General features: G+C 33.6%; 1 protein-coding gene across 12 annotated transcripts in view; it reads right to left on the bottom strand.

Annotated features, from left to right (window-relative positions):
• Ca-beta (Calcium channel protein beta subunit) overlaps positions 1-15944 on the bottom strand; it is an 85661-nt gene that overhangs the window by 24160 nt on the left and 45557 nt on the right. The window contains exons 1-2 of one of the 12 annotated variants that reach the window (XM_070294610.1): positions 6149-6799; positions 4832-5087 (exon numbers count right to left, since the gene is read on the bottom strand). The exons of 8 other annotated variants lie outside the window; for them this stretch is intronic. In XM_070294610.1, coding sequence (XP_070150711.1) covers positions 4832-4891 — 60 coding nt within the window. In that variant the 5' untranslated portion in view covers positions 4892-5087; positions 6149-6799. Of the gene's footprint in view, positions 1-2183; positions 2875-4831; positions 5176-6148; positions 6800-15944 lie in introns of those variants that run through there. 3 more of the 12 variants (XM_070294608.1, XM_070294612.1, XM_070294611.1) reach the window with 3 other exon arrangements.

Genomic DNA, 15944 nt, shown 5'->3' with positions numbered 1-15944 from the left:
ATACTGACAACGTATTGCTGAAAATGAGAAAGTAGAGTGCAGCAATCTCCAATCAAAATTAGAATTTCTTTAATAATTACAATATTTTTATGTGTTCTCCACATTATTTTCTCATGCTGTATAATTTAAATTTTTATTCTTCCTTATAAATAATAAATAACTAAAAGTAATTTAAATAAAATCTTTTTATTTAAATAAAATCTTTTTATTTTATTGAAAATAAGAACTATTAGTAATTAAAAAAAAAATTGCTTTTATTTATAGAAACTTATGATGTCGTAAATTTATTTGTCACTTTAAAGATTATGAATCGCCGAGTTTGAGAATAATCGCGATAAATATAGAAACTAATTCCTTTTTCCTGCAACAATAAGTTCTAATTGAAATTCACAATCAGTGGTTCTATTTATCTGATTCGTACGTCTATAGCTTTAACGACAAAACTTTTCAGCCGATTGTCTCCGTTATTGAAGAGTTCTTAAGATCGGAAGTCATTGTCGGTGATGGTACTTATATAAATTGAGTGCTTACAAGCGTCGGATGCATTCTACATTTTTCCAAAATCAATTTAGCAATCAATGTAAAAGAAAGATTACGCGCAATTGACGTTTGTTGTATATAGCAACGATCTTTTAGACAAAGTTTTCAAATTTCTCATAATTAATAACCATTCAATTTAGTTTTCTATATTAAAATTGTTTTAAATCATAAGAAAGATGAAAATCTTCCTTTATAATATAAAAAATAAATTTTTTAAAGCAAAAAATATATTTTTATAATGCAAAATTTTCACTCTCTTTCTGAAGAAATACTTTATTATATAATTTAATATATAAGATCAAGATTAAAATTCTGTTTAAATAAATTTTTAATCGAGAAATAAATAATGTGTGTGTAGTTATATTCTTACGATTAAAAATTTTTTTTCTACCCGATATATGAAGCGCAATAAGGTGCGTTGGGGAAGAGCTAAGAATTTAATTCCCGCTGTTAATTTTCGCTATAATATTCCAAAGGGGGAGGCTTTCATTTACCGAATCTATTCCGGCTTAGGAAAAAAAGAGAAATGAAAATGCTAATGCGCAGTGAGAGTGAAAAAGTAGAAATTGGATTAGAGTAGTGAAGTGAGTTAAAGTGGAGTAGAAAAGAATTACGTCGAGCATCGTCACGCAATTCCCCGATCCCCTCATCTATCTGGATAATTAATTAATCCATTGCAGAAATAACTTCACAAATAACCTTATCATTCACCTCGCTAGTCAATCGAAAGTGCAGCAATTCGAAGAAACGCGAAATCGACTCTTGAATTATCAACTACATTTCTGGATAATCCATACTGTTGATTCTTTTAGAGATCTGTTACTTTGAATTTCGTTGCCTGAATCGTCGAAATTTTAATATGCATTCAAAATTAAAATATATTATAACTAGCAAATTAATATACGATTGATCAGAATTATATCAAAATGATAAGAAAAAAAATCTAGAATAAAACGTGAGAGTAAAAGTTTTCTGTGAAGATCAAAAAAGTTTGTTCTTTGTATGTTAAAAAATATCTCAGAGCTTACAAAGCCATTTTCATCGACATTTTAAAAGCATTAAACGCACAATACATTATAAATTTTACAGATATACCCCTTTTCCATAAGATTAATTTTTAGCTAAACAAACAGGCGTGAATAATAGCTATTGCGCCCCTAATATTCGCCCATCTCTTTTGATATATTTTTTTTAATCATTTAAAGATCTTTCCTTCATGTTTTTGATAACATTGCGTAAAATATATTTTAAGCCAGAATCAATCAATCAGATCAATAAGCTTTTTCCATCGTACTTTTACAGATTTATCACATTTTTACAAAAGGATAATTTTGAGAAATAATTCCAAGAAGTGTCAACGAAGTGTTAGGTGTACAATATTGCACACATCCCTGATTATACGTTAAATAGAATTAATTCCACAAATTAAAACTCTTCGTCGCGTAACCCATACCAAAGCACGTTAAACCGATGGTACACCGCAGAACCGTGGCGCCCGGAAGGAGGTCAACGACATCATGCAACCTCGAGTGCAGTTTCCACGTTCCAGCTCGCTAGTCGATCGACAAATAGCTCCGGCCGGTCTTACCAATTTTTTTCTACAAACGTCTGCGTTCGTCCTATTATACTCGTCCATACCGTACCTTTTACAAACTCTTTCTCTCTCTCTCTCTCTTTCTCTTCTGTAATAAAAAAATTCCTTCCAAGTATTAAATTATTCATTTTTTCATCTTGGAAACCTTTCCTCTTTCTCAACATGAGAGAGCATCTTGTTTGAGGGATACTGAACGCTTGTATCTTTTCCACGTGTTTCACGTTTCTCCGACGCAATCACTCGAAAATCTCACAGGGTATACCCGAAGAATTGATATATCGATACAACGATAATATCTAAGAAAAAAATCGGCTTTCAAGATTAGGAATTTTATCGATCGCGTTGCGATCGTCTCCGGGATGATTGTGATTCGCGTCACGCGTGTTGGCGATATGCGGGCTCTCACCACTGGAAACTTTCACCCCTGCGAGCCCGCACGACAACGGTGAACGCACGGCCCGTAAGAGCGATTTGGCCGGCGGTATCTCTGCGCGCACTGACACGACATGATCCTGGCAAATGACTGGCTGGGTCACCGTTACTCTGGCAATAGTGCCGTTTTCCGACTCGTCCGTACGCGGGCGCCACTGCAATGGTTGGTGGACGACACCCCCGTGACTATATCGATCCGAGAGGTGTTTCATCCCCGGTTCCTCTCCACCGCGTTCCTCTTCTGCAAACCACCCTGAGCATGCGACCTGAACGACAGCGGCAGGCCACTGCTCCCTGACGGCAACGTGTTCTATCAACTACTCGGTGTACACGTATACTCAGATACCAACCGCCTGACCATGTGAGGGGAGAAGATAAAATCATCGAAGAGCTATGGGGACACAATTGTAAGAGACAATCGAAAGTTTTATAATGTATATGAGGAGAATATAGCAGTTTTCATTTTTTTTCGGAATAAAGAAACGCGTATAATGATTTTTAAACTTATACAGTTAAATTATTTTTATTGTTTTAACTTAAATTAATTGAATTATTTTAGGCACGTAAGTAATTATATAAATCAATAAAAATATAAACTCAATATAAATCACATTTTGCATATACTTGTTGAATGATACATAATATTGGATTTCTTTTTTTACAGAAAATATTGATTTGATATAGATATGATAGAGTTCTTCTATCCAATTTGATCCTAATATGTTGTCAAATTGTTTATTTTTATTATCGTTTGCAATGCAGTGAAATGAGACAATATTTTCGTTTTAAATCCAGTCCATTTTTATTTACGATATAGTTGTATGAGTGTGCCATATGTCACAAACATGAGTAGAATCGTAGATAAAAAAATGGCCACTTTTACTTCAAAGAGTATCGACCTACAGCATTTTTTAAATATTATATGTATTGCTTATATTCTATTGTTATTTGATCACGAAATATAATTTTGCCTGATTGCCAACAACAAATTTCGAATAAATATTATTATTTCTTATTAAGGACTTTGCTATGAAAAAATAAATAATGATCTTGAATAAGAGAATTACTTTTGTTTTTATATTATTTTTATTAAGCGGTAAATAATCCTATGCTAGATAACTTTGCTAGATAATAGCACTAACTTTGATTAAATAGCGAACAAATATTGGCATTAAATAAAATTTATTAATGTTGAAAATAGAGCTAACAAAGAACTTAGTTATTTTCTGCAATTAATTTCATCTTGGAATCCAGGTCACCTATATAGGTCACGCAGGGTGCGTGCGCGTATCAGCTTCCTCTCTTTCAATCTGTCACCTTTAGGTTCTGCAGTTTAAAATTGTAGTTTCTTAAATATTACTTCTATTTATCTATTTTTATCATCATATTTTACTAATTTTATTATTTAAAGAGTTAGTCCTTTCAGACTTCTGTCATATTTTGTTAATTTTTTAATTGTTTTTGTTTATTTTTTATAAATTTTGAGCAAAAATTTCAAAAATTTTCAGATTTACAATTACAGTTACATTATCAAGAAAAGATAAATTTACAAAGTTATTCAAATATTTTGCAGATATAAAGAAATGCGATAATTCTGGAGTATTCTGTAGATATATAGAGATACCAACTTCGATCTCAAAATCGCATCTCATAAATAAATAAATCGGTGAACTATACGAGAGTTACGGCAGCTTCTTTCATCGCGGTCACATGGCGCAAAAATAAAATTTAAGAGCATTGTGCTCGCAAAGACAGAATGCGCATGCTCGCGATATATTATAGGAGGTTGCGGACGCAGATGATCGAAGTAAAACTCGCTTTTATAAGTACATCTGTTTTATAAACGAATCTAAAACAATCTTACGAATAAATAACATTTTGCCAATGGAAAGGTTACAAGTATGAAATAAAATATTGATCTCTGTCTTACACACATACGTATCTACTTTTGTTTTATTATTATGTAAAATCTCTTTAAACAGATATATCTATTAATGAACTCAGCGATGCAGTAAATATTTCGATCCCCATATTTTCGAGATGCAAAATATCTGTCGCAGCCAAGGCATTTGGCAGTTATTACGATTGCGAAGACTTTTAGTAGCTGAAGGACATAGTTACTATTTCAGTAAAGATTTTCGTTGCAATGAATCTATGACTGATTATATTTGCATGATTTGTCGCGAAGTTTTGTTGATGTTAATTCATAAATTTGACAATATTACATATAAACATATAAACATATTTGGAGATATTTTGATTTACCCTTCTTTTTCCGAAAGATTTGTAGTTTTCCCGCTTCACTTGTCGCCGTAAGTGTGCCATGTCGAAAAACGGAAGTTGGTGCACGGAAGAGCAAGGTGAATCAGAGATGATGCTCGTTGACAACGAGAAGTGCAATGGATCTATGGATCTTGACTAGATCAGTTTTTGTCAGCTTTGCAAATCCGTCAACTTCCGGCACAAAATATGTCGAGTTTTGGTTCGAAGCCGCATTTATCACGTTCTTCCGTTCTGTTTTCTTTTATTCCGTCGAGCACAGATACACAGCATGTACATGTTTCATGTGAGAAAAATACATCGAAACATTCAATTTATATACTCTCGATCTCAAAGATTAAAAAAAAGAAAAATTTACTATCACTTTTCGCAACGATTGAAAGCATTTTTCTGTTATTGTTGGTTGGAGGTTTGTGGTTTGCTAGAATTGTTTACTGGATCCAATAAAAGTTTCAAAGCTGTAATATTATAATATTTGCGTCTATTATGAAATATATAAATCATTTTTTGATTTCTTTTTTTCCCACGTATTTTATATATATATATATATAATATGGTTTTATGTTCATATATAATATGATTTGAATAGATCCTGAAATCATCAGATTTCCTGCAATTTGCAGCAAATGTTAATTTTGACACTTAAATATATTTTGATTTGATATAAATTAACCAATCATATATTGTTTTATGACATAATTATATATATTTAATGATTTTATTAAATAATATTAATGAAATTTTGACAAAATAGATAATATCAAATATTATGCTGTTTCTCCTGAAAATCCGAAACTGGTTGCTTCATACATCGTCCGATCTTTGGATCAATGCCGACAAGTTGGTGTAACAGTCCGTGACGTCTTTAAGAGTATATCAGACGCATAAATCTTTAGCCCTGACCTTGACTAATCAACATAATTTTTAGCATCAAAAATGTAGATAAATTAAATAAAATAAATTTCACGATTGTCATTGAAAATTTTTTCGAATAGTTCAATCAATTTTTATGCACGTATATTTTCAACTATGCAAAACACAATACATAACGCGAGATTAAATTAAATTAATTGTTAGTTACGTATTCCAAATTAGCTATTATATTATATTGTTATTATTTTATGTATATTTTTTTTTATTAATAATTTGAAAATTATTTTACTGAATAAGACTCTTAAATATAAAAAATATGATTTTATAACAAATTATCTCTCGACCTCTAACAATTCTTAAAACAGCTTGATCGTAAAGTTACCGATGCGATCCAGTAAACAATAGCAAGAAACTTTAATCCTAACTAACGTGGTGATTAATCGCCGCATTTCATACACCTGCAATCTGTTCGATTAATCTTCCTATCAATAAACTGTAAAAACTTCACTATATTAACACCAAATCGATCACTTTGCTATCGAGTTGTGGCGATACATAAGTCACGTGTTCGTTTCCCAGAGGACTCTAGAATTCTGATCGCGAGACAACGAACTCAAATTATCGCATCGATGAAGAATCGATTCGCTATTTTCAACAGAAGTTTTTCTTTCAAGTTACAGATACGATCTATCGATTAATGAGGATTTCTAGGATCCGGTGCGAGACGAGTTCGGTGTGAATGTGCTGGTGATACTGGTAAGTCGAGGAGCTTTTGGAACGCGACCTCCTCTGCTATAAATAAAACGGCGGCCGCCACATCGAAAAGTTTGCCAGCGAGACGGGCAGCGTCGATTCATCGTTAATTTCTTCGTAAAATTCGAGAATTGGAAAATTTTCCGAGTGAGGGAAATTAGTTGGAATAGATCGTGTCGTCGGCGTCCTCGAATGTATCGATTCACATGCCAAGTGACGTTGATCAGCTTTGACATCTTTCCTTTATTCAGAATCCTTTTGCCCTCCGTGCAAAATATCGACCAATAAAGACCGCTAGCAATTTTCACAAGTCCCCTATTTAATAATTTATTTATTTAGGTATTTATGGTCGTATTTCGATAAATTCTGGGCATAAGGGTATCAATTTATTTCAAGCTTTGCTGAAAATTCTCAACAATTCTATTCTTAGAACCCACATCTTATTTTAAAGTTTTATAATTATTTTTATTGAAAAAAAAAAATGTAAAAATTTCCTAGAATTGTTTTAAATGATCTATTATCAGCTGATTTAGCTGATTCATATTGATGAGAGAAGAAGAAAATTTATATAAAAATTTGAAAGTTTTAATAAAATTTTGTTAATGTATATATTTGTTCTATATATATTCAATATATAATAAAGATATTTATTAATAATTAAACACGTACAGCTTTTTTCATGTTTTAAAATTGTAACTTGATATATATATTATTTTTAAATACTACCATAAAGTATTATCTTAAATAAATAAAAATAAAGAATTTCTAAGATAACAACGTAGATATTAATAGTTAATAGCGTATGAATGTAATCCAACCATTGTTCTTGTACTACAAACGATGGCAAAAATTTCTATTTTATCGACGAACAGCAATATTTTCTTGAACCAGCGTTTTACAATGTATGGACATAGATGTCCATATCATGGTTTTACTGCAGTTTAAATCAATAAATTATTTACATCAGTAACAATATCTTATAAAATAAATTTTTAGTAATATTTTTAAATAAATTCAATTAGCAAAATAATCGAGTTATTAATTTATTGTATAAAGTTAGGGTGGGAGCACAAACTTTTGCATAAAAGCATAACTATAAGCATAAGGGAATTGATTAATCCCTAAGCATATATATAAGAAAATGGACCAATTTCCTTATACTTATGATTATGGGCCTATGCAAAATGGGTCTATGCTTCCGGCCTAATACTAAACTTTTAAACTGAAAAACAAGTACTTTATCTTCCTTTAATTATTCTGAAGATGTAAAATCTTTATCAATAGAGACAGAAGAGACAAGTTTTGCATTTTTTAAAAGCAGTCAAGAAAGATTACGTCATTATTTATGCATACAGCTCTACAAAGTCAGATTAAGCATAATAATAGAAATAAAGCTTTATTAATACCGTAAATTTGATACAATTAAAAACTGTTCTTTCATCGCGCGCTTGTTGAAAAAACTTTCTCATAAATAATAAGACATTTCCTTCTCACTTAAACTGCAAACGAATCATCTAGGTTCTTTTTTCTGAGAAGACTTTGGATCTGTTTCAAAGAGACTGCTTCTGCAACGTGTCGTTTGAATAATAAACGCTGTCGTCATGTAGGATGTCTCTCTTTAGTTATGAAAGAATCGATGTCGCGTTAAATATACTGGGCCAAAAGTCTTTGCTTAACAGCCGAATAAACAGCCACGCGTTTCTCTTAAGCGCGCTTGTTACGTTTCCGCTTTAATTATTCAGCGCCTCGGCATTTCCGCTGGTATTTTCGTAGTCGTACACCAACCGCATCGTACGCGCACATTAAGCGAGACGCCGGGTATTATAACGCGATAAGATTTACTGGTAAAGCGGCTTCGTACTATTGTACATGAGCACGCCGGAATGTTCACGGCAAGTACCTGAAAAGATACCATCGAGAGCAAATGTAGGCAAAATGAATCCACATTTCTCTTTACTTTAAACTTAGATTTCAGCGTTCCTTCTATTCGCAGACACGCAAAAGAGATAGAGAGAGAGAGAGAGAGAGTTATATTCTTTTGATATAAAATATAAGTACAATATAATTAATGTGTGTAATATGCGGTATGAGAGGCGAGAAAAAAATTTCAAATTCAAATAAACATTTGACTGCTGAAATTTTGGAATTTTTTTTATTTTATTTTATTTTATTTTTTTTCATTTTTCATTGATCTTATATCTAGCAAAATTTATGAGTTCCAGGGGATCAAAAAGTCTGGGACTAATGAGTTTGTTCATCTTCGCTACACATGCTATTTGATCGCGTGGTGAGCGAGCGCACGCACCTGCCTCGCCTCTCCTTCGCTTTTGCATCATCGCATCGTCGCCATCGCTTCCGGAAATGTAGGCCGCTTTGACAAGTCGTTCGAGAAGAGACGGATTTAGAATCTTCTTTAGCCCTACAACGATGCGTTTCGCACGTGCTTTGTAAACGTATTCTTTCGAGCTTTTTCCAGCACGGCATGTCACGTGCGCTTTCGTGACGCCCGCAGCTGCAGTAACACGCGTTACGCGCCGCGCGAGAAAAAGGTCGAGCTGCAAATTGTTCTCTATTACCGCAAATTAGCGGACGATCGCTATCGAGAGAACCTGGAATTATTCCCTTTACTGACGGCTGCGTGCCTCTGGCGAACCGACAATGTGCGAATGACTCTAAGTTTTCTAGACTAAGAAAAATATATCTAACTCGATCTGTCCCACATCTGAGTTTTTTATTACTTAAAATTACAATAGTTAATGTATAGGAAATAACGTTTGTGACGGCACTTGTTTTTCTTCTTTTTTTTTTTTTTTTTACTTGTTTGTACCGATTGACATATCTATCTTTTTAATATTCGCCCGATGTTTGTATTAATGCAGCTTTAATGACGATTTATGCGATCGTCTTTGAAAGATTAAATTGTAAAGTAGAGGAATCGAAGAACGCGATATTTTGTTCGCAAATATGTTTTTATGTCGTAATATCTAGAAAATTCTGCGATTATTTATAGTTCTATTTTTTTGTTATATAAAGGAAGAAGTTAGTGGTGAAGCGGCGAATAAACTCATCCCGACGATGAACGCGAGTACATAAAGTGCCAAGTTCGCCATAGGGCGGCAGATGGTGGACACCTGAGTTTCGGCAGAGAGCCGATAAGATCGAGGGAATCTTCTTGGTATATTGCCGGCTCCAAGAGATAGAGAGAGAAGACGCTAGACCATTATTACAATACTTTACTTGTGGTCCGGTCAAAGGATACGCCGCGCGCAGAGGCGAATTAGACGCGCCTCGATATATGATGGCCTTGAACCGACAACGAAGACGATGACACAGATAGTCATGAAGGCGAATTAGATCCAATCGAACGATTAAGGACGACCGATGTCTGCTCGAGGACTCGGTTACCTCGGAGATATCGTAACTCGAGTCGGCAATACTCGACAAAATTGTAATCGGAGATGCGATCGGAACTCGATTATCGTTTCAAACACGATGCTGAAATAAAAGGGGAGTCTGCGTCGTGTGTTTACGAGAGGATCAGAAATGCATTGTGATGTAAATGAAACGATACGAAAGAACGCGCACGTAAACATTGAATTGCAGTGTGACTTTCGTCGAGGAAAAATATTTCATATTCAATTCGTACATTTCATATTCTATTCTATTCTATTCTATTCTATTCTATTCTAAATAGAGTTCAGTATATAAAGATAGAAAAATATAAAGAGTTGGACAAGTATATTTTATATATGTAAAAAAATTTTTTTTTTTTTTTTTTAAGTATTAACAGTTTGACAGGTGAACACGCATAAATGAGCGTGTAGAATAATCACAGATGCTGATGCATGGAGATATAAACAATAACGAAAATAACTGATAATTTCATCAAGTAAATTTATATGAAATTTAGATCGGAAGAGATAATATTTCAATTTTTTCTTTATTCGTAGTCTTCACTCCAAGCAGCTTAAATTCTTCGTAGTTTTAAAAATCTCGTTACAATATAGGATAAATAATTGTTTTCTTCCAATATCCGTAACGTATTATCACGATTGAGAAAACGATAAAAGTCAATTATTCATGATCACAGATCTAACGCCGTAGTACAGGTTCGCCGCGAGAGAGAGAGAGAGAGAGAGAGAGAGAGAGAGAAATTTATCCAGATAATTTCTCCTCACTAAGGTCCAATAATTTACAGGTCACCGTTATGCTATCCATGTGTAATGGAGGCATGGTTTCGATGTGGCATTGCCGTGGATAATGAAACTCGTGGAATCGAGAAAAGGTGGATGCGGACCCAATAATTACGCTGGTCGTTGCTTTAGGCGCACGGTGTGCCGGCCTGTTTAAAAGCGATGTGTGCACGTTCTTAGAAAGAAACGTGTCGTGTATTAGCAGCTTTTTTCTCTCTCACAGTTCACCATTTACTTTAATGATACAATTTCGTACATTCGGCAAAATAAGCGCGTTCAATACGTGCATTAATTTCTGAAAATTGTCAAATCTTCTTGCAACTTCTCGTATCGATTTTCGCTATCCTTCGTATTTGCGCGAATTTTCAATATTATCATTAGAAATATAACTTGTTTATTGTTGTAAAAAAAAGTGCAAAGTATTTGAAATTCTTCAATTCGAATTTCTCGAATGCTAAACATAAAATTGAAAAGCTTCTCTTGAAAGAAAAAAAATGCGTGAGAGATAATACGTATAGTTAATATTATGCAGCTGTAATATTACGGGATATTGAATTTAAAAAAGATGTATAGTTAAAGAGTGAAAAAAATCAAGACAGTTCAGGTCATGCGTTTTACATGTATTCATTTATGCGCCCAGTCGACACATCCGCTCTACTGCGCAGGTATACGCATGAAAGGTACATACGTATATACGTATAGGATACCGTCCAGCTTTCTCTTTTTATAGCCCTCTAAGCACAGATCCCGCCTCCACGAGAGCTTCACACAAAAGCGAAGTCGTGAACCGCGGCTACACGTATTGCTTACATGCGTGGGTGTATAACGCTGACGCACTAATGCGACTCACACATAAATACTTAGGTACTACCTCTGTTAGGATATTCGAAGATATGGACTCTCCTAAGAGGTTTGTCTGAATGTAGCAGTCTGAATGTTGATTAGATCTAAAAATATCGTCGACGAAGAAATAGATTGTTTCTTAAGCAAAATCTATTATCTGATTACTTTCTTTAATGTAGATATCGAAAATAATAGAATTATAACTGTGGCGTTTATACTGATTAATATTTTCGTATAAATGTAAATCAAAAATTTTATTCAAAAAATATCCATTAAGGTTTGCCAGTCATTAAAAAATATATAATTATGATTTAATAATACTTTAGGTTGATTTCGTTCATCTCGTGGGAAAAAAGAATCTTTTCACATTTTATTAATTCATAATTTAAACTCTAGTCGTGGTACACCGTGATTTTCATCCTGGAACAAACTCGCGTTTAAATTACAATCTGAATGATACCAGCCGATAAGTAGCAACTATCTCAAACTGGTCCTGACAGCATAACGAGGCAACGTTCTCCAGCATAGCTTAATTGCTTGCTTAATCGAATTTCGTTATTTTTAAACTTCAATTCTTTCATTTAAAATTTCAGAAATAAAAAAACAGAGTGTCTTGAATATTGAAGATATGGAAACGTATCGAGAAGATCACATTAATATCGCTCAGTGCTAAAGATCATCACGTGGAAAATTGCATAAAGAAGCGAGATAATTGGTAATGCCAACGTTTCCTTTCAATTTCTCGGTATCCATAAAGTGTGGCGTGCCAATAATAATGTTATTACCGGCACCCCGAGCCTAAAAGCCACGTACGCGAGAAGCTGTTCGGATAATCGGGATCCGTTCGATATCCGTTACTGGTAAGCGATGCGAGAATACTCGGACACGCGCGCGGTACAAATTACTTCGGTAACCGCTCCGGGTGTTTACAGTCATTGACACGTAAGTGCTATACACGTGCCCGATCCGCTGCGTGCACGCATGTATAAGATTGCGTACATATGTATGTACATGGGGCAGTTGCCGTTGTACTCGCGGTTGCGCAAGCGAAAACTTGGACTGTAATGCCTTTTAATTTTTCCTTCCATTTCTTAGAGTTTCACCTCATAATATTCTTTATCACTTGTTAGAAAGTTCGATAAAATATTATCTATTGTTTCAGATTGCATCATTCTTAATTTTTTCTGATTAAAATTATAATAAAATTATAGTAAAATTATTTATCAAATTGTTTAATGAAAAAAGACATTAATCGAGCATATGCAAATTATTATCGCATGTAGGGCGACATTTTGTGAATGTCAATATGGAAAAATTTATTTACGACAAGCAACAGATTGAATATCAGCGCTGATAATAATATTTAAACTACCTATTTTTTTTCTACAGCAATAATACGTATTTTTTACGAGTGAAGATTAATTTACATTTTTTCGAAATGTATGCAAATCAAGTTCAAAAACACGACGCAAAACTAAGCATATAATGAAAAATATTTAATGAAAAATATGTCTCTCTTCACGATACATACATACACATGACGTAACGGTATTAAAATATTTGTCACTCTTGATTATTAATCGTGGTATTAAACAACTGTTTAAAATCTATTTGACTTTTAGTTTTTTTTTTCTCGAGTACAGATTTATTTTTATGAATCTTGATTGCTCGTTCACATTAACTATTCGACGACTTATTTTCTTCATTTATTTCGCCGATCAACCGTAAATTAATTTGTGTAAATGATGCCTGTAGTGTACGAAAATACACGAATCAACCTTTAATAATAATTTAATCGAACGTCGCGTCCGTCTCTCGCGCATAAACGAACCTTGTTTGTCTGTTCGCCGTCATTATGCGCAACCTAATTACCGGCCAATGATTTCATAGAACGCCATTCGAAATCCAATTGACGAGATGTCCGCACGATTGCCGATTCACCGACGAATTAAACAGTCGCGTTGCCGATCTCGTCTGACATTTACATATTTAATGCCAAGGACTTACTGTGAATTATGTCTGAAACATGGGCAACGCCTACGGGTATGTTTTACATATTTTCTTGTAAAATTCAATCCGCCTAGTGTACAACTAAGTAGACGGACTAACAGTATCTTTCTAAAAAGTGGACATATATTCCGCTAAAATTTCGCACTTCATATTGGATGACTAATTATTCAGTATAATAATTCAATAATTAAGAATGACTTTTTGATCTTGATACAGAAAACATAAATTTTTGCTACTTTGCAAATTGCAGAATGTGCAGAATGCAGTAATAAAGTTGCCGTGATGGAATGGAGGATCACTGGCTTGAGAATCGTTGAGTGTATCATCGTAGAAACATCGTACACGCGATGCAACTAGTCAATGACGCCGACGAAAATCATTCTATCATCGGGAATGATTGGGCGTTTTATCGATTCTATTTACAGATTGACGAGCGCCAATCGATCTGTCCAACAATGCGGCTCGATTCTATCGTTTGTCAACAGAGATGTCTCGACAGCATGACAGCTTCATTGAACAGCACGCAAAATTTGTTAGATTTATTTTCGACAGCTGTTCATTGTACGAGAAGTTTGCGGTAATCAGAAACAAAAGTTTCAACGACGATTTGTTACCTTCGAACGCATTATAAAGTTTCGAAAAGAATAAAATTTTTCTCTTATAATTAACCATTCCCTGAAATTTTTGCTAAAGAAAAAATCATCTAAATTTGTGAAGAAATCTATCAGTAATATATTGTGCGACAATGATCGGATACTTAGCACCTACCTACATCAAGTATTGAATACGTCGAGTATACGAGTCAACTTTCACGAGACGAATTACGGATACAGAGCGTGCACCATGCACAGAAAATAAAAGTTTCCTACGTTTTTCCGATACAAATTCCTCCACTTCTAAATAATACAAATAACTCTTATCATATCAAACACATATATAATATATATCATGTATCTCACATGTTTTTTTTTTTTTTTTTTAAATTGACAACATCATAAATTCATACACAGAAAAATCACAAGTGAATGTTAAAGCAAATAGATTTTCTATTATTCTTACACACCAAAAAGTATTCATATTACCAATACATTCCTATTCTTTTAAATTGTGAAACTTTTAAATAATTGAGAGAGAATATATTATTTTATTCTATACGACAAATTGTGGAAAAAATATGGCATTTCATTTTTCCGAAGAAAGAAAATATCCATATTCACGGTAAAGCGCGCTACTTTTCATTTTGCTACATTTTGTAAATTGTAATACATTATGTTAACAACACGAAATTATGCGTTACTCGTGTTGAAGCAAGCTTACTGAATTACTCGCAAAAATAAAGATGTACCAGGCTGCGTCACGAAGGTAACATTGGCGCGACGATGGACCGCTCATGCGCGATATAACATTAGAATGAATAATAAATCTGTTGAGTCGCGAACAGACGACGCAAATTATGTATAACTGCATCGGGTGGACTAGGTATATACAATACATCGCAGCCGCTGTGATTTAATGATCGTTTTGGAGAAAACTTTAAGCGAGAGCCAGACTCGGCGTCTTTGCCGTTGATAACGCGACGCTGCATCTAATCAAAATTATTCGTGAATTATTTGTTACATGCGTTTTTAGATTTCTCTCTCAGATTTGAATATGGATAAAGTGCAAAAGGAAACTGCAGATTATTAATTCTTTTGCAAAAAACTAACGCAGCGAAACATGACGTATAAAAAATTGCGTTAATTTATAGGAGAGTCCTTTTTAATAAAGAAATATTGCAATTTTTAAAGAGATCGATAATCTTTAGGTAATCTAATATCGATAGAGACGTTGATTAGTAATCTAGTACATTTTAATAATTTTTTTTTTTTAATAAAATACCCTTTTTCCCGCCATTTCCTCAAAAGATAAGCGTTAAAAGACATTCGGACGCTGCATCATAATTATTGATTATTATATTTTACATTATTATTTTGTTTAGATGTGCGTGTATGTGTGTATATGTTTATGAAATGAAAACGTGCTAAAACATATATTATGCGCGTCGTGTTCGTGCGCAAATGTTTCCGCACGATACTTTTACTTTAGGCTCTAGTGTATGTGTTGGAGAGCGAGAAACGTAGCGGGTAACGAAGAAAAGGTACGTCGCTTAAAGAGTCCAGTCATCTCCCGAGAGTTGACCTTGATCTTGAGAGAATGAGTGGTGAGGTGTATTGTGAGGGTCAGAAGTAAAGGTGCGTTTCGTCATCGTGTGATTTTCTGAATACGAATTAAATGCCCGCTATTAAACTTAACGCAAATTTATGATATTGTACATTAAATATTGTATTATACTGTTTTATTTATCCTGATAATATTTTTTGTTTTAAATTTCAAATTAAAGTTGAATTTAATTTAAAAAGCGATAAAATTCTTTCGATAATTATTAT

The sequence above is a fragment of the Polyergus mexicanus genome, unplaced genomic scaffold (genome assembly GCF_030449975.1).
Source record: "Polyergus mexicanus isolate NDT 795.1 unplaced genomic scaffold, iyPolMexi1.0 SCAF_4, whole genome shotgun sequence".
NCBI classification, from domain to species: domain Eukaryota; kingdom Metazoa; phylum Arthropoda; class Insecta; order Hymenoptera; family Formicidae; genus Polyergus; species Polyergus mexicanus.
Note: the sequence above shows the minus strand (reverse complement) of the source record. Positions and strands in the feature narration are given on the sequence as shown.